General features: G+C 40.9%; 1 protein-coding gene across 1 annotated transcript; it reads left to right on the top strand.

Annotated features, from left to right (window-relative positions):
- The first annotated feature begins 327 nt into the window (after positions 1-327).
- smpdl3a (sphingomyelin phosphodiesterase acid like 3A) lies at positions 328-8,847 on the top strand. The gene is made up of 8 exons (XM_083933744.1): positions 328-506; positions 1,062-1,275; positions 3,771-3,915; positions 4,098-4,194; positions 5,012-5,175; positions 5,366-5,546; positions 6,005-6,129; positions 6,468-8,847. The coding sequence occupies exons 1-8, from the start codon at positions 410-412 to the stop codon at positions 6,771-6,773; spliced, it is 1,329 nt and encodes a 442-aa protein (XP_083789870.1). The 5' UTR covers positions 328-409; the 3' UTR covers positions 6,774-8,847.
- The last annotated feature ends 11,559 nt before the right edge of the window (positions 8,848-20,406 follow it).

The following is a 20,406-nucleotide window of genomic DNA, read 5'->3' on the forward strand; positions in this document are numbered from 1 at the left end:
GAACGTGAGAGAAAGTCATTTTCAAACCCCTCAAAAATACCCCCTCTAAATATGTTTTTTATGAAAAAGCAATACTTTCATTCCATACCCCTCAAAACGCCCAGTGGGTGTATTAGTTTGTTTTTTTAAAACATATAATTTAATAAAGATTCTACATATTCAACCTTTAAGTAAAAGGTGTGAGCACTTCTTCCAATGGCTATGTATCCAAATGTATTTGCCAACCGCAGACAAACTAGAGAAGAAGATTGTGCAGCTCTCCCCCTGCAGACTGGATCCTCCCACTGATCTCATGTGACCACTGCACTTCCTGTTTATTCCAGAGGAGAGTGACCTACCATGGTCAGATACTTTCGTTTATGTATAGCCTATGTGACTCACTTTACTGTCGGTTTTTAACACGATCAACATGGTACAGCGTTTGTGTTTAGTGCTGCTGCTGCTGCTGTGCGGAGCGGCTCATGTGGCGGCGGCACCCTCTGGGAGGACTCACCTGCCGGGCACAGGTGAGGGGACTTCCCGCTGATGGGAACGCTAGAAAAGTCAATGTTTCCTCATATTAAGTGCTGTTTGGTGGATGTCATGCTCGCCGAATTTATCCCTAGACATTTCTGACGTATGTTAGTTGTTAAATGTCGCTGTCAAAGTATGGTTTTGCTTGCAAATGAGCAGATACGTGTAAATTGAAAGATTTTTAAACGGAGTTTGGCTTGAAACGTCTCACACAGGTCTGTAGGCTATTTAATTAATGAAGCTACTGATGGTTTTTACATTAGTTTACATTAATTGAAATAAAATCTTAAAATAAGGCCAAAATAATAATAACATTAAACAGAGACGGTGAGATATAAACTTATAATTACCACAACAAGCAAGTAAAAAAAGCTATTACAGCAGTCCTTTAATAATGACATAAAAGCCTACAATTAAAGATGCATTATGAAATTGTTGTGACTCATTTAACAATTCCTTGCTTGACTTTGGTCAAAAATAACCCATGCTTTTTCCCAAAACTCTTTCATCCTTTCTTCTTCTTCACTGTCCCTCTTCAATGTACCCAGGCAGGTTCTGGCACATCACTGACCTCCATCTGGACCCCTCCTACCACCTGGCCCCAGACCCCACCAAGGTTTGCTACTCCTCCAAAGGAGCCCCCGCCACCCAAGCCGGCCTGTTTGGGGACTTCCTGTGTGACTCTCCCTACCGCCTCATCCAGTCAGCCTTTGCTCACATGGCACCGCTCACACAGCCACAGGATTTCATCATATGGACCGGGTCGGTACACTGATATGAGAGAGAGAGAGGTTGTGATTTTACTGTTCTTTTCTCCTTCTCCTCTGCTTTGATGAAAGACAGGAGACAAACACCGAATTCATTGCTTTTTAAGTACAATTGATAAGCACTATGACGAACCAGCTCATAGAAACAAAAGGTGTGTGTGTGTGTGTGTGTGTGTGTGTGTGTGTGTGTGTGTGTGTGTGTGTGTGTGTGTGTGTGTGTGTGTGTGTGTGTGTGTGTGTGTGTGTGTGTGTGTGTGTGTGTGTGTGTGTGTGTGTGTGTGTGTGTGTGTGTGTGTGTGTGTGTGTGTGTTCACTTTGAGACTTGAAGAATGAGGAAGTTTCTGTGAAGTCTCGACAGACTTTACTTCCTTTCCCAACTTGTTTTTCAGCCATTAAAAAAAAAATCTGCTTCATGTTCCCAGAATTGATTCAACATCTTGGTTTAATCCCAAATACCTGCAAATCTAATGACACTTCATCAAACTCTTATTCAATAGATGTCTATTATAACAAAATATGATCTTATAACTTGGTGGTATTAATGCTGCAACCAACTATTAATATGTTTTCTCAGATCTCTGCTTATTTTAATAGCCTAAGTAGAGTTGAAGGCACAAGTCTGACAACGCAACAGTGCACCTCCTGCAGCTCTCCCTCTAATCTAGTAACCTGCACGAGCATCAGTCGTTCATTTCAATCATTTCCATCGTCATCGTGATCCAGAAACTGTTATAATCTCAGAGAATTACAGTCCAGAGTGTGACATGAGCTTCAGTTAGCCGCAGACGCGAGCCTTTGGCTATGGTTAAACATGTGCTTCGTTGCGTCTATCCTTTAGACTCTTTGTGAGAAGTCTCTCTTCCCTTTTTTCAGGTTGCTCAGAAGAAGGGGGCGACCAATATGAGATTTTTGAGGCCGATACCGATCTTGGAGGGGAAGAATAGACCGATGTGGTGGCTGATGTAGTGAATATTTTTCACTTTCACTTTCCTAAACAAATAACTTTATTAAAAAATATTTAGAATGATTATACATACAGTACAACACCAATTCTAGAAATGAAAAAATAAAAAGATAAAGAATATATATATATATATATATATAGTTAAATTAATCATGTTGATTCAGTCAATTGATGACTATTTAAACACCTGCATTTGTAGAACAGCCAGCAGGAACGCTCTTTTTCTGGCCTGTGATTGGCCAAAGCCTCCTGTCACAGAGCCAAGAGGAGTTGCAGAAGTCAAGTTTTCTCTCAAAACACTTTTTGCCCAGTGACGCCAAAAAGGAAACTGCCTACCTCAGGTTAAAAGACCCACTCTACATTCTCTTAAGGGAACTGGAAACTGTGTCAATGACATAGAAAAACTGTGAATATCACCAGTCGAAGCAGCAGTGCCCCCGTTCAAGCTCTTAATTCATCTCTATTCAGGAACTCATGGGCTTATTAAACATGCTTAAGAGAACGCCTTGCCACTTAATCCTCTGCAGGGAGTTTTAAGTTGCTGTGCAAGCAGATTTTTTAGCTTTATCCCATTGTTATTGGGGATTTGTAGCTTGAGTTTGCCCTTTTTTACTTAAAGGGGAATTCCATTGTACAGTGGAATTTACATCTTTGATGCAATATTGAGCAGCTCAAGGGTGTAAAAGTGTGATTTGATGGGACAGAAAAAAAGTGTTGAGGAATGAGGGTTTTTCTTGATTTCTACTGGTGGTGCTAACTGCTTCACTTACTGCATTCACCTACTGCTTACTGTGGCTCATTGGCATTGTGGGTTGTCCACATTGGCGCGTTTAGTCGCTGCTGTTGTCATTGAGTTTGAACCTGAAGTGCTCCCACACGGCAGCTGTGGCGTTCGGCTTTGAAACCAATTCCATCTTTGTTTTTATGCCTCACACGTTTTTATCTATTCATCATCATTGGCACGTTTAGTTGCTGCTGTTTTAAAACAAATAAGAAACAGCAGCTTGCTCAGGAGAAAGTGGTTCACCGCGGTCATTGGGTTTGAACCCGAAGTGCTCCCACACGGCAGCTGTGGCGTTCGGCTTTGAAACCAATACCATCTTGGTTTTTATGCCTCCAAATCTCAACTAGCGTGTCCTCTAACTTACTCCTCACAGGGCTCTCCTGCTGCACCCTGTGTAACACCAGGGGTCCTCCTCCCCACACAGAGACCGTGCGACTGACAAGTGACTGACACAAGACGAAACAAGAGTTAACTCATTACACTGAGGAAGAGAGATGGCTCAGTGGAAACAGATGCACCACAGTGAAAACTCTTGTCCTGCAGTCTCTTTGATAGAGGGACACCAGGAAAACACAGGAAAAAAGGAAATAATTGCGACTGGAGAAGTTATGGAGCTCATTAAAAGTTCTGAAGTTAATTGATTTATTGCTTATTGCGGCAGGCCTAGTCATGCTTCATTCTAAAACCAAAACCCAGAATCTTGATTTTAATGCTACTGGATCTTCGTCTCCCTCCCTATCAGCGACAGTCCACCTCATGTCCCTGCAGATGAGCTCTCTACGGACACAGTGATCCAGGTGATCAGTAATATGACCCAAACCATCAGACAACACTTCCCCAACCTGACAGTCTACCCTGCTCTGGGAAACCATGACTACTGGCCGCAGGTAACGTCATCTCATCATGGGATGGCAAGTCATGTCTCAATGTTTAAATATTGAATTTTCAGCTTTTTCAAACTATAATTCCAGGAGTTAATTTTATTATTAAGTGTCCTTGTATGTGAGACTGGATTTCACATTTGTAATGGCATGTTTCCATGGAAAGTTCTGTTGTATCCTTGTTTTAGGACCAGATGCCAGCCTCCACTAATGCCATCTACAAAGCTGCTGCTCAGCTGTGGAAACCCTGGCTGCAGACTGAAGCGCTGCTCACACTCTCACAAGGTAACACGCTCTCTAGTTTGTGTTTGTAGCGTTTCATGAGGCTGTGATTATCCTGGAGGTCACAATGGCTAACTTCAGACCAAAAACTGTTCTCACTACAGTGAAATTGCTACCCAATGTATGACCTTCAACACCGTTTATGGAGCCCAGTATGCAGAAATATTACAATAGTCCATTTTAGAATAGGTACTGCAGGAGACTCTGGATGATCATGAAGAGGGCGTGTCTGCAAAGAGGAGACTCGTGGGGACCCATAGAACTGATCTTTATTCACATAGGTTGAGGTCAGAGGACAAGGGAGACATTTTTTAAAAGGACATGACAGTTTCTCTCTCGTCAAAATGTAACCTGCCCATGAAGCGTTATTTGGCCATTGTTAATGCCAATGGATCCATCTTCACATATTCACTAGAGTTTTAAGACCACTGAAGAAAAAGAGTTTCAGCCTGTTAGCATGCCTATGTTAGCAAGTTAAGTAGCCGGTATGTAACATATTTTTTTTATGAATGTATTTGTTGTTTTTTTGTTTGCAAACTACAGCAAATCAAACAGCAAGTCTCTATTACATGCAACAAAGCAAAAGTTTCTCCCTGTTCTCCCTCCCATCCCCTCCTACCGTCCAAATAAGAATAAGAAAAGGCTGTTAAAACAATAACAGCAAAATCAAATAAAAATAGAACAAAAAATAAGTAAATAAATAAATAAAAAATAATGCTGATAACAATAGAACCATGGATATGATACGCTATGTAACATATCCAGTAGCACATTATTCTGCTAACACTCTCTAATAAGAATCTTTGTTCTCCACCTGCAGGTGGGTTCTACTCCCAGCTGGTGAAGCCTGGTTTGCGGGTGGTAAGTCTCAACACCATCCTCTACTACGGCCCTGATAAAGTCACGAGGAACATGACGGACCCTGCTGGACAGTTCGAGTGGCTGGAGAAGACTCTGGAGAACGCAGCCCAGAGTCTGGAGAAGGTCTAACATTTTCTGTCTTTCTATCTTGAACTCTCCCCTGTGACCTGTCTCAGTCTGTATATATCGTCGTCAAACTACTGAACATGCGTGCACACGGTTTGTGTTTAAGTTTGCCAGTAATCCTGACCCCTTTTACTTCTGTTAGCACTCGAAGAGTTAAGATTTTAACGTGTCTTTCTTGTTGCGACAGGTGTACATCATCGCCCATGTACCAGTGGGGTATCTGCCCTTTGCCAGAAACACCACCGCTGTGAGAGAGCGACACAACGAGCGGCTGGTCGCCATCTGCAGGGAGTACAGTCATGTCATCGCGGGACATTTCTACGGCCACACCCACCGCGACAGCATCATGGTGCTGTTGGACCAACAAGGTAAAAGAAGAAGAAAAAAATAGTGATAAAACATTTTTCTTGTTATTGAAGTTGACTTTGCTCGTGTGAGGTTGACCCTGATTTTACCGCCACGAACTGAACGCGTTTTCAAAAGTTGATATAATTTGTTGAAAAATTAACTATTCTCTTTCCACATGTTTTGTCTTTTCTCTTGGCAGCAAATGAATGCCACTGCTGCTTCAGATTCGTATGAAATGTCATGAAGTTGCAATGAAACAACTCATAATAATAAAAATAATAATAAATAATTATAATATTTCTTTCAGCATCCATTAGAAATGCAGCTTTGAGGAACTGTAGGGCACATCCAGCCCAAGAGGAATGAATATAAACAGACCTTTTAAAATAAGCTTGTAAGAAAGGGATCCCAGTGTACCCCCAGTGTACAGTAGTGCAAGTGAACGATGTGGCATTTGTGTTTTCTTCTTGTTCTGCAGGTAAACCAGTGAATTCTCTTTTCGTGTCGCCGGCCGTCACGCCAATCAAACATGTTTTGGAGCCTTACTCTAACAACCCAGCTCTCCGCATGTACTTGTACAACTCCAAGGACTACACTCTGTTGGTAAGAAGCTCTGCTGCTGCACAACCAGCTCACTGTTTCTGTTTATTAAAATGAAGGCGCCAAAGCAGAGCAAATGCATGGCTTTATATTGAAGATGACAGACAGTAGCTCATGGATACCTCTCTGAGTTTTATTTTTCAGTGAAACCATAAGAAACAAATCCAGGTCACATTAAAAATGCCCTCCTCTTAGTTTGATCAAAAACAGGAAAAAAAGAAGTCCTTCTTGATGATTAATCGCCGTGTCAATCAGCACACAAAAAACGGTTTCTGGCATTCAAAAAGACTCAAAGACTTTCCTTTGTTCCCTCCCTTTTTGGTGCTTTTCTCTCCCTGAAGGATATCTGGCAGTACTATTTGAATCTGACGGAAGCCAACGAGCAACAAAGATCTGACTGGAGGCTTGAATATATCATGACTGAGGCTTTCGGACTGCCTGACCTGCAGCCACAGAGCCTGCTGCAGCTGGGCCTGAGCTTCAGGCTGCCGCAGACCAAAGCTTTCGACGTGTATTTCAGTCACTACATGGTCGGCTACAACAGTAGCATCACCTGTGAGGGAGACTGTAAGCTCAGTCAGGTGTGTGCTGTGCTCTACCTGGACCAACGGTCCTACTCCAAATGTGTGGCAGAGGGAGGATGGTAGCAGGGCTGTGGATCAAAGGGGGGGATTTTGTCTCAGGGCTCACATTAGCTTATGTGTTTTTAAATCAAAGGGAATCCCTTATATGGTTCTACTGCTCCCAAATGTTTGTCCTCCTATTTTACTTTATTTCCTAAGTTTACGTATTACTTTCTTACTTAACTACCTACTATTATACTGTAGAATATTAAGTGATATTTTGATATTGATTGTGGTTGTATCAAAAAGTCCTAACTCTTCTGGGTAATTTGTCCGAGGTGTCGCATTAAGATTTTATATTTAAAATGATGTTTTGTTTTTTACTTGAATGCTGGAATCATAAAAATGAAATATAATGCACTTTTTCTGCCACCACCAAAGATGAATGAAACTATTTGAGTTTCCGGGTGATTTTCCCACTGAGATATTTTCTTTTTAGCATCAAAAGTACTCCAGACTATAAATGGCACAATTTCCGAGTAAATTAGTCGCTTACATTTTGAGAGAATGCAGAAGAAAATACAAAAGGTCACGTAAAGGGAAATGACATTACCTGGTGCTATACTGGTGCCATCTAAAGCACTATTATTTTCTGGTATGGAAGGTCTTCCAGATGCATCCTACGACGGAGTATTAGGGCCAAGTATGGGAAAAAAATACGGATCCAGGGAAGGGGGGGTAATATTTCGAGAAAAATGTTAAAAACCAGCAAATCTACTAGAAAAAAGTCGAAAATGTATTAAATTCAGTCCAGTCAGAAATATAGTGTTTTATTTTTCTCCTCCAGTGTTTTGTTTTAGGGTCCGTGTTTCTCTTGGGTCCATGTATGCATGCATGGACATGTATCCATGCCTTATATCTAATGTTAATTATAGCTCTAAGTATATCAATAATGTATTATGGGTTGTCCTGTGTTTTATCCATCCATCCAGCCAATCTGTCACAGGGCACATAGAGACAAACAGAGACAGGCAATCATTCACACTCACATTCACACCTACGGGCAATTTAGAGTCATCAATTAACCTAACACATGCATGTCTTTGGACTGTGGGAGGAAGACACAGGGAGAACATGCAAACTCCACACAGAAGGGCCCAGGGTCTGTATTTTATTTTTTTCATACTTGGCCCTAATACTCCGCTGTACAATCCAGACCACACAAAGCAGTACATAAAGAAAATACACTGATACAATGCACATACTGTTGGCTGTCGTCACATTAATGATCTCTGTCTCAAAGCATTAAAAAAATCTCACGTGTGCTTCATAAAATACAGTAAAGTGTAGTATTTAGTTTGAAATCTGTTCCACAGTGAGTTGAGTCCATTATTCCTGTTTCCCTTCTTGCACTAATGGATTATATTTCATCTGTGGATGATCTCATTGCTGCAAAATGTCCACCATCACTTCAGATCATGATGCTGTTGATTAATCATGAATACTCTTATCAGTTTTTTAAGTGGCAGAGAAATGTTAGTCTAGTGTCTTTATCTTCCGTAATTTAACGTATTTCAATATATGAGTCGGGTTTAGTCACAATAAGGACGTAAATCGGATACTTGGATTTGATCGCTCAAAAGCGCAGCACACTCTTTTTAGAAATTTATTTTTAAAGGAAGAGAAAAGAGGGATTTTGATGTTTAAATACATCAAATAAACAATCTAACAGTTTAGAGTTGAATTTTGTTTTATTTCTTCCAAATGCTGTTCAGAAACAAAATGTAAACTCTGACCATTACTTTACATTCCACAATGTTGCACTAACAGTTGATCCAAACTGATCCTCCTCCAATGTAAACCCGTCTGTGGCAACTGCTCAACCAAGCGGCTGTAACCGATTATCCCAGTCAGGGTCGGGGCCGAACCCAGCTCATCACCAGACTATCACAGGGCTGACACGTAGTCTCTATGTGGACTCTGAACACCAAATACCGGTGTGAGATGTCCAGGTTGGGCAAACCGCAGTATGTGAAGAGAAGACGTCAAGAGGTCCTGAGCAAGAGTGAGAACGGGTTGGTTTATCACATCATTCAAACACACCAACAGGACCCTAAGCATGAAATGTGTTTGTAAAATGTACTAGAAATGCATTTAAAGTGTCAAATATGTAAGAATGAAAACTGTTTCTGCGATTTTTCTGTTGCATATTAAACTGTTAAGACTGCATAAAGATGAAATGAATGGTCATCATGTTACATCTCAGAGAGGGTGTGTTAATTTAAATTTTGCAGTTAATTTTTTCTACAAAATAAAGATCTTTATTCAGAGGATGTCTTGCCGACATTAAAGACTAATATCAGGCTAGTTCGTCTGTGCAGGGGAGAAAGACAAACCGTGACTAACCTCATCTGAACCCTCTCACTTTAATTTCACTCCCTCCCACCACCAGCCCCCCGATCTTATTCTTCTCCTGTTCAAACTTTTCCAGAAACTTCTCTTGTCTCTCAGCCACCACCTCAAGCATTCGCCCCTCTCCTCTTCTACCCTCCACCATCATCCCAGCTCTTTTGTCCCTTTGCCTGCCTCCCTCCCTAAATGTTGATTACACTTCTCTTAAAGCTCCACTGGCAGCTTTTGAAGAAGAAAAGGCATCATTGATCCAAGTAACCAAAAGTTGGGCTGCGAGAGAAAAAGATTTTTGCTTAAAGGTGGAAAATTAATGAACTCAGAATTATCTGGATTACCATTTAGCTATATTTGAATAGGTGCGTGCCTAACTCTTTATATTATTCAGAACTTGTGTGTGTGTGTTTCCCCTTGTGTGCCCCATTTGCCTTTTATTATTCCAGACTAAGCTTGGCCTCCCTCCTGTCAGTGCCCGACAGAAAGTAACCGTGGTTACCGAGTCGGCGGTGAGCATGGCGATGGGGAGGACTCCATCACCACGGTAACAGCAGTAGAGCTCCCAGTCCACTCAATCCATCTCTGAGGTCACTGTTAACCGCTGAACGGGTCCAACAGTGAAATAAAGTTGTTTCAAGCTTTTCAAACAAAACTCCATTCAAATCACAAACCCTTTTATGTATACGTACATGATATCACAGGTTTGTCAGAATAACCAGAGGTATCACCATTGTTTTTTATTCTGATAACACTGTGAGCATGTTGGGTAACATTACTTTTTAAAAAACCTTGTTCCATTTTAATTCCAGTAAACTTAAAATGTAACAAGTGACGTTACAGTGTCACTGAGAAAAGTAACTTGTTAGAGTACTCTCATGTTACCAAGAATGAAACCCCCTGCACATGTTGGTTATAATAGGTGTGTTTCCACTATGGTCAACTACCCTGAATGAGGCGGGTCTATCTCGCCAAAAGCGCCCCAAATTTGCATGTGAGTCGCCCAGGAGGCTGTTTTAAACGAGTAGAAAATGGGCCTCTTTTGTCCCCTGAAATATACCCGATTGCTGATTGGATGTAGCTCTCAGCAGGATGTGACGTGTGGTCGTACAGACGCCACGACAACACGTTGAAGTAGAGTAGACACTTTTATCCAGTGGTGTAGAAGAACACAGCGCAGAAAATGATCTGTGCACGGATTCTGGGTTGAATTTCCGACCTGTGGTCCTTTGCTGCATGCTCCATACATCTCTCTCTCTCTCCCATTTACACACAAGTGTGCGCACACACACACAGACAAGCGCACCATACTGCAGCGGGGTGACGGTCTGTCGATCAACATATACTTTTACAGCGCCTCGAATCTTTAAGGTGGAGTGTTTTCTTTCATGTTACTGGATTGAAACTTTCCTGGAGGCCACTCTACAGGGCTAATGGAAACACGCCTAATGTCTACAGCCTGAAATTGAATATCTGTAATATCCCCTATAAAGCTCTTTATTAAAGACATATTTTGCTGATTTAAATCCAGCTCTGTGTCATGGCAGTGCACACATCGGTGGAGCTCCCAACGGGTCACAGCAGCGGAGGTCTGCAGAGGATCCACCTTAAGTGTACCTGACAGGTGGGTTGCCAACGATCTGACGGTGAGCTGGACAGAGTTAATCGGAGTACTCTGTGTTATTTTGTAATTTCCCCAACACTGACTGTACGATGTTAATAATTGTCATGTTTTTATTGGTGACAAGACAAAAGCAGTGGTGGAAGCTAACTTAGTGCATTTACTCAATTCTCAGGTACTTAATTGTTTCCATTTTCTGCTATTCCATACGCTACTACAACATGACTACGTTTCAGAGACAAATATTGTGCTTTTCACTCTGCAACACTTATTTGGAACACTTTAGTTTGCAGATTCAGATTAATGATCCAAATTAAAATCAGCAAATCTATTATGAATGTATTGCTGTAGGTTAAGATCAGACAAAGTAAGACTTTATCTTGATTCTCTGGAGGATCTAAAAGTTTTAAATGCAGGACTTTTGCAACAGAGTATTTCTACACTGTGATATTGCGACTTTCTTACATTTAAAATGATACCTATACAATTATCCACTCCCCTTTGACGTTTTGTGTGTGAATCAAACTAGATTTATTTTGATTTTAATGACACAGCAACAGAAAAATACTCCTGTAGTGAACACGTCTCTGCAAAGTGATCTGAGTTAATTAATATGCAAAATAAATGTCTGAGTAAATCAACACTGATGTGGCCTGTTAGTCACCCGTGTGCAATCGAGGGGTTTCACTTGATTGTAGTAGAAATACCCTTGGTTATACAACTTTTGCCGAGTCGGTTTTTGGTTAGAAGTCAGCATTTCAGGCAGTTTGTATTATGATCAAATTTGTTTAATTGTAATGATTATGTTGATATTCAGAGTACTTTTACTATTTGTAATATATATTTTCAGAGAAAGTGATTTTATTTCACAGTATTAAAGACTGAGTGGTTAGATAGACCTAACAGCCTGAAATGTATAAGACAAGTGTATGAATCTGGGCTGGACTGAAGTAATGTATCCTGTTCCTGAAACCTGCTGGATGTTTATCTTCTAACTAGTTATACTGAGCCTTCACTGACTGCGTAAAAATACTCCATTACAAGTAACACAAGGTATGGTAGTGTCAACAGCAGAGTGCAATATTTACGGCATTAAATGAAATTCCCCTCCTCTTCTAAAGGACAAGTTGTGGCTACTAAACTGAGGAGACGGTTGCTGAATGGTCCAAGACAAATGCTATGAGCTGGCGGACTGTTTGTCTTGCTAAATGTCCGTCTGACTGACCGTCTTTGTTTTGCTGACTGACCCACATGTGCAGGTTTGCATACATTTTAGCTTTTGTTCCAGTTGGCCGGCTGGCGTTCTGACTGTCTGGCTGACTGGTGGTGCCCCACAACCAGTTAATCTGGGGATTACTGTCAGGACAGTATAGCCATCCAACTGCCCTCTCCTGGGGAGCTGGAATCTCTGTGTGTGTGTGTGTGTGTGTGTGTGTGTGTGTGTGTGTGTGTGTGTGTGTGTGTGTGTGTGTGTGTGTGTGTGTGTGTGTGTGTGTGTGTGTGTGTGTGTGTGTGTGTGTGTGTGTGTGTGTGTGTGTGTGTGTGTGTGTGTGTGCGTGCGCTATTACCCTCCCAGCTCACCTAATCCCTTTTAACATCTTCAAGTTTTAAACACTGACCCTCTCTTAAGTTTTAATAGCCAGTGGTCTCCCATCTCATTTCGCTGCATTCCTGCAGTTTTAGAGTTACGGTGCATTCAGGTGCTCCTTGGATGGTCTCATTTTCCAAGATCAGAAGTCCTCCTTCTGTCTTTTGTGTGTTCATGAGCTTTAAGTCGTAACATTTATAGCTTCTGTAATGGAAAATGTCAGCCAACAAAGATTAGACACCAAACACGTTTTGGCTTTTCTCCTGGGTTTTATTTCTCAAGTTTCCTGCAGGAAAGGACTGTGCTCTATGCACACAAACACAGGCTGCTAGAGAGACTGACCCAGAGCAAAGGGCAATTCATATTTTATACAGAACATGAGTGCATTGTCAGCGTTAAGCTTGGTGACATACTAGATAAGTCAGAATGAGATAGAATGGGTTTTGTCCTGGGTTTTAAAACCCAAAACAGGTCAATTGTAATTTACATCACAATTCATATTCAAAATATTGTCATGAACGGGTTCATATGATGTTAAACGAAAATGTATGCACAATATGTCCATCTTTAAGTTAAGACAACAAAAGGTGATGGTTAAGTATTAACTGTATAAATATATATTAAAGTGTAAATATTTGCTTAAATGTGAGTATCTGAAATCTCACGTTGCAATTGTTATAATAAACACTAGAATATTGCTTCAATAGAGCTATTTAGTAAAAATAAATTGAGATTTTTAAATGTATTTTCTCCGGTCGGGATCTCGTTTTTCATATTATTCTGACACCACATCAATGCAGCATTACACTTTAGCCATAAACTGCTGCTTTCAGGGTCTGGGAGGAGGAGGAGAGGAGAGCTATCATATGAATATACAGTCTTCACTTTATTATAGTCATTATAAAAGAAGAAAACACCACCCGGCGGCAAGAATGTCTTGATCCAGAGTAAACGTTGCAATTAAAGTTTTTTCATAGCACAAGTTGTCCCATCTTGCCTTTTGAGATGACAGACTGTGATTTGAGGCTCTAGCCCGCTACAGAAACATGAACTTGAATTAGCTGCAGCCGCACTTTGCTGATATTGACACTTGTTTTGTTGTGTTTATTGCCACACTCTTATTTTAGAGTCTTTGTGAGATGTCTAGCTTCCTGTTTTGGGGGTTTGGAAGTGTCGGCCAGTTGTTGCCAGTGTTGGAATAGCAACTTCTGCAAGATTTTCCACCATTGAATCAGGCTTTCACCGTCTGAAGGTACGTGCATGTGCATCTGCATTGTGCAATTTTTGGTTTAGAAGCGTTTATTGGTGATAGTTCACGGTAGAATGTGCTGCTATACGGACTGTGACAGACGGCACAGAGATGACGAGAGCACAGATGGGGAAGAGTTGGAAACGCTGACCAATCAGAGCAGACTGGGCTTTTTGGGGAGGGAGGTTTAAAGAGACGGGGCCTGCAACAGAGCGTCTCAGACAGACGGGGAATACAGGTGCAGCAGATATGGGCAGTATGAGAAAAATAATGTGTTTTTTTTAACCTGAAAGCATGTTAACATGCTCTAGTAGAAACCCAAATTACATTTATGAACCTGAAAAATGAGCATGCTCGTTCCCCTTTGATATAAGTAATGACACAACCTTGTAAAAGGCTACATAATCACTTTAAATGCTGTTGAAACCATTGTAATATAACCCTTTGACCAAAGTTACCACGTCTAGATATCTTTCAGGGGCCCAAATGTACAGTAGGTACTGCATGTCTTCATGATGAGAGGATCACTTCTATGTATCCAACCAATCATCTGAAACGTTGCCTTGGATCTCCCCTTCAGTTTAAACACACGCACACTCGCCCTTGAGGGTTGTTGCATTAATGCAGACACCAACAAGTCACCTCACACATACATGCAAGGTCAGCAGTGACCTGTGACCACAGGTGACCTCCTCCTTCTGGACTCTGGATAATCCTTTTGTGCAAAACAGCCTTTGTCTGGTCTGGACTGGACTAAAAGTGATTAGTGCCGTTTGTTGCTGAGTCGCTGTTATACAGTCTTTACTGCAGGTCTGTCCAGGGATCATGCAACATTTTCAATTATCACTTTGACCTCCAGGTGAAGTTATTTAGACTAGATAAATACTGCATTTAACAGTTTCTTTCTTGCATTTAACACACTTAACACTCTTACACCGCCCTGCATCATGTGTGAGCATAACCTGCTGATCTCATTAAAAGAGCTCAGTAAGGCAAAGAAAAGGTTTAATCTGTTCTCTTTGTGTATTTTAAATGTAGACAAGGAAATACTGTGAGGCTGAAAAAATCAGGCTATTGTTGAGTATTTTATTGTATTCAATTTCACTCTGATCTTTTATTCACCAGTCTTATTTATTAGGCACTTTGTTACATTATTATTATTATTATTATTACTACAATGAAACAGTTTTGCTGCATTCGCCAAAGATTTCACAGTAAAAAACTAAATATGATTGAAATTGTTCAGCTAAACATAAAGCTCCTTTTATAACTCTGGTGCCCCGTGTGATATTCTCTCACACCCAAGTCTCACACAGTCTATAATGGAGAGAGAGAGAGAGAGAGAGAGAGACAGAGACAGAGGAGTGGGGGGTCTCTTTAGTCTCATGCTCCAGTAGTAATTTGTCAGCGGGCATGAATGGGCTCCTTCATCAGCCAGTGGAGACAGCAACGAGAGCAATGTGTGTGTGTGTGTGTGTGTGTGTGTGTGTGTGTGGGTACTAGTGGGGGTCCGGTTTGCTCTAAGCCTCTTGTAGCCCAGATCGCTCCTTTGTATGGGCCCACCGTAGGCAGTTCCCCAACAGCCAATCAGACTCCACAGAGCCCATTACTTCACTCTCTGATGGTGCAAAAAATGCTAATTTGAAACGAGCAGGAGAAGCAGGAAAAGCTCACTTTAGAATTTACTGTAAAATACAACTTTGAATACATATATTTTCTCACAAAGATAATATACCTACAAAAATAAAAAAGAATTAGTGCGCCTGATTGATTAGTCGGTCAACAAACTTAATAACTGACCAATAGTTGATCAAATTATAGTGTTCCTGTTATAACTGTAACGATAAAAATATGTAGTTTCCTACTTCAATGTAAATATCTTCATGTCTTCTTTTTTCAACTTTTTTCAACTTTTTCCCTCCCTGCTCCTCGAAGCATCTTTGTGTACCTTGAAATGCACGATACAAATTGAGTGTATTATTAGGATTATTATTATGATATAACTACACAAAACAATGCATTGTAATCCACATATGTATTACTGTAGAAATGATGTCTATTATAAGGAAATCAGGTGATGTAGTATCATAGGGCTACAATTCATGTAGAGCGGTTGTTTGGTAACCTGTCCCTGCCAGATGGACTGATTCTCATTTGTTCAGCAAATCCATGTGGAAACTCTGTGTTGGAGATCTTTTGGGAAGGGGCGAAAATACTGGTTGCTGATTGGATAAACCAACATCCGAGCCAAATCAACCAATCAGATCAATGAAGCGTATGACGCGCTAACAGCGTTGAGGCAAAGCTCAGAAAGTAAACAACATGTCAGTAAAGGATGTTTTCCATTTGTTTGACGTGAATTTATTGATAAAAGGCCCAATTTCAGGAGCCCGGTCCATATTCCAACCGAAGGATGCAAGAGATGAAAAAGAGTTAGTCAGTCGTTTGCTCCATAGCTGTGCTCATCTCATCTGCGGAAGCCGCCATGTTGTTTATACTGAACAGTTGCTTCTCGTTGCGTCACACTGCGGCCCGCCTCAAAACCAACGCTGATTGGTTCGGTTGCTTGTCAATCGTCTCCAAATTTTCTGCGCCACACGTTACCAGACTGATCTGTGAGTAAAATACAATGGAGCTTGTGAGACCATCCTGATCTTGCAAGGCTAGTTGTTTGGGATGGTGGTCCCAAAACATAGGACTTTCACCCTGGTGACATGTTTTCGGATCCTAACCAAGTCACCCTGATGCCTAAGCGTAACTGTCACCTTTTGTTGCCTAAAGTTAACCATCATGGTCCGTTTCCGGTCATTAGAATATCACATTTCATAAGCTATACAAACACGTTTCATAGCGTTTAACTGATCATATTATACCTCAATTGTATTTGACATTAAGATACCACATGAATCTTTTGATGAGAATACGTTCTCTCTTTAGATTATGCTTATGATAATCCACATCTTCTTATAAATTGATCTTTGCTAGCACATGCTATTTCAATTTGGACACCTGCAGCACAGAAGATGTTTTTCTAAACTTGTGAAGGGTTGAGCAGCTGTGGCTGAGGTAGAGAGGGCCACCCACCAATCACAGTGCTGACAGATCTTTCTGTCCACGTGTCCTTGAGCAAGACACCTGAGGAGGTCCAATGAACAGCAACAGTTCCAACGTTACCTGCAAACCTTAAAAACTCAAAATAAAGCCGACACCTGCTAAACAGTAAAAGATACTACTTACCTAACAACCCTTTCTAGAGAGTTGCTGTCTAGGAAACTAAAAAAACAGATTTTGTGTGTGTGTGTGTGTGTGTGTGTGTGTGTGTGTGTGTGTGTGTGTGTGTGTGTGTGTGTGTGTGTGTGTGTGTGTGTGTGTGTGTGTGTGTGTGTGTGTGTGTGTGTGTGTGTGTGTGTGTGTGTGTGTGCGCACGCTTTCAGTATGAACGAGTTGGACGGATGCCAGCTATTGACATCCCGGCTGCACGGTCGAGTTCTACTTCCAATTAAAATTTCACCCAGAAACGGGGAGTTGGTACATTTCCCACTGGAGTAAAGCTATTGTATGAGGATACAAAGCTGCGATTATTGTGGGGGTGATGAATTTATCAATGGGCACAAAAGATGGCGGCTATTGTAAAAAAAATTGTGTCTCATTATACTAGAGTGTTATGGGAATTTCCTTTGCGTGTGTGACAGGGTGTTATGAAACAATGCTGGAGAGGTGGAACATAAAAGCTTTGTTCAGTGATTATTTCCTGCCCCATCATGGGGGAATTCAATGATAGAAACAGACAGATGGAAATGGTGATAAGGTAGATGGGTGCATTACACACCTAGTCCATATTTCGGCCTAAATTGTAGCATGTTTAAAAATAAATACAACCTCTGGCGCCACTGCGTCAATTACATTCACTCCGACTCCCGAAACTTTCATTCATTATTAAAGTCTTTCAGAACAGGTTTGATTTTCAACATTTTTTGGATCCTTCAAAGCCGTTTTACCACTCGGATCCACTATGCAACATGCAAAGTCATCATCCAACCCATCTGATAAACGGATTGATTCATCTTATCTCCTACCACAAAGCACTTTATCTTATAGAGATGCAGGATTTAAAGTATAATGTCAGCACTCAGATTATATCCTGCTCTCAACAGGTTAGTTGATGGGGGGGTGGGGGGGGATGAGGACAGCACACAGACCAGATACAGATCACTTATTAATGCCAGGCATGAATGGGGACAACACCTCTGTTGTTAGTGCTGATCCTCGAATCTCTTCCTACACAAGCTAAACGATTTCTCATAATATTTTTGTCGATATTTAGCCCTATTATGTAGGTCATCTCACCTTTTAAGGCAAACATTGTCTCTCGGTCTAATATGAATTATAGCCTCATGAGACCATCCTGATCTCACAAGCTCCATTGTATTTTACTCGCAGATCGGTCAGGTGACGTGCGGCGGAGAAAATTTGGAGAAGGTTGCCAAGTGGCCGAACCAATCAGCGTTGGTTTTGAGGCGAGTTTGAGTGTGATGCAACAAGAAGTGACTGTTCAGTGTAAACAACATGGCAGCTTCCGCAAATGAGATGCATGCAGCTATGGATCAAGTTCTCGTGGATCCTTCTGTTGGAATATGGACCAGGCACCTGAAATTGTGCCTTTTATCCATACAAATATCATTTACCGACATGTTGTTAACGTTCTGTACTTTGCCTCGACGCTGTTAGTACATCATACGCTTTGTTGATCTGATTGGTTGATTTGGCCCGTATGTTGGTAATAGAAATGTAGTTTATCCAATCAGCAACCACTATTATCGCCCCTTCCCAAAAGATCTCCAAACCAGAGTTCCCAGATGGATATGCTGAGCAAATGAGAACCAATCCATCTGGCGGTGTGGGGTTATGAATTGTGGCCTTCCTGCACAAGTGAATGGACAAAAAGAATTTGCATAAATCCCTTTAAACAACTGACAAACTTTAAGATTGCTGCTTGTTTCTCAACCAGTTTGATTTTCTTAATTTAAAGCCATGACGAGCATCAATTCATTAAAGCAAGAAAAAGCACTTTTTTCACCAAACCTGCTGAAGCCTCACAATAATCTACTCCTTCTGTTTCCCGAGCAGACCGGCCATATTGCAAAGACGTGCAACAAGTCATAATTCTCTAAGGGGAATCCAGGAGGTTAAGCTGACTGTTAAAACTTAATCTCTCTGTTTCCTCGGTCCATCCCTCCATCCACCCTCCCCTCTATCCGAGACTCCCTCCTCCCTGCTCCGTTTGCAGGGTCAGTGAGTTTGCCCCCTGAGAGGTTTGTACAGGAAGTGAGGGGTAGAGGGGTGTGGTTTGTCGACCAGTGTCTTTGATCCCCATGGGGGTTACAACCCCTTTTATTCCACCTGATCAACACTGTACTGACCTTGTGGTCCGACCCCCAGCAGAGAAACCACTGCCTCTGGGGCTCGGTGGAGGTGCACAGGGAAGCTTTTGCAGCTTTTCCTCACTTGTTATTTCCTCTTTTCATTGATATCCCATGTTGAAATTGTTTAATTGTTAGTTTACATGTTTGTTCATGTGGTTCAGATGCAACCATCATCAAACTCAACTCAAATGCAATCATTATATAAGCAATGTTTTATTGGTACTGAGGAAGGATAATGTTTTATGTAAAAAGCTGTGAGATAAAAGATTCAGAAAAAAAATATGAAAAGACAAAGAAAACTCCCTGATACATTTTCAACCAGGTAAAGGAAATATGCGATCTTAATCTCTTTGCTCTTCTAAGTTAACTCTTATATTTCACTCCTCTTTGAATCAAAACATTTCAAAACTGTGGTCTTTGTATGTAAAGAGTAAAGCCACAGGAGAGGTTTGATAACTGCATCGATGCTGCCACCTGCTGTTGCTCCCGTAGCATTCCCTGGTTTTGTCGTGAAGGAGGTTTTGAATACTGTGAGAGCTGACTGTCCTTCAAGAGTGATGTCAAAGCTATCAACAGGAATAATCACTCGATATTGGGGCCTGAACCATATAGTCCAGTCATTTTAAGCCAAAATAGGACGCGTTGAACATATTGAAACAGAAGCAAACTCAACTGATTTTGTATCCTCAATATGATTCAAGATTCAAGATTCAAGAAGCTTTATTTATCCCGAGTGAAATTATTGTGCAACAGTTTCAATACAAAGATGGGAAAGGACCAGAGTGACAATAAGCATAAAAACATAAATCAAATCAAAATAAAGCTAATGTAAAATAAATCGAGCATTAACTAAGTGTGACAGACATTGTGGTTAAACATAGGTTTATACAATATACAACAATACGCACTGTGCAGTTTAGCAGCATATTGAAATGAAATAAGTACAAACTAAATAAGTGAGAAGGAGCGATAAGTTATAAGTGTTAAAAATGTTAAAAATGTAGCAGCATTTCCTACAGAACTAAGTGACAGTATGGCACAGTGGAGTGTAGCAGCATTTCGTACTGAAGTAAGTTACAGTAAGTTACAGTAAACCACAGTGAAATGTAGCAGCATGTCCTAAAGCACAGTAAGTGTAGCAGCAGATAGTTACAGTACCACAAAATAAAGTGAAGTCATGAGTAAGGGAAAAAAAGCCCTGAAGAATCCCAATAGGGGAAAGTTTCCAAAGAGACCCAAATACACATTATGCATTCATTATTCATTCATTCATTTTTTCCCCCCCGCAAATAGGGTAAAAAAAACAAAAACTTTAGATTTTACCATGAAAATTACTGCTTTGATTACTTACATCAAGACAAACAAAAATGTATTACAAGTTTTTGGAAATTGTTTGTAAAGATTGAACATTGGGTAAAGCCAGGTGAAAACGT

Source organism: Echiichthys vipera (genome assembly GCF_963691815.1).
Source record: "Echiichthys vipera genome assembly, chromosome: 19".
NCBI lineage: Eukaryota > Metazoa > Chordata > Actinopteri > Perciformes > Trachinidae > Echiichthys > Echiichthys vipera.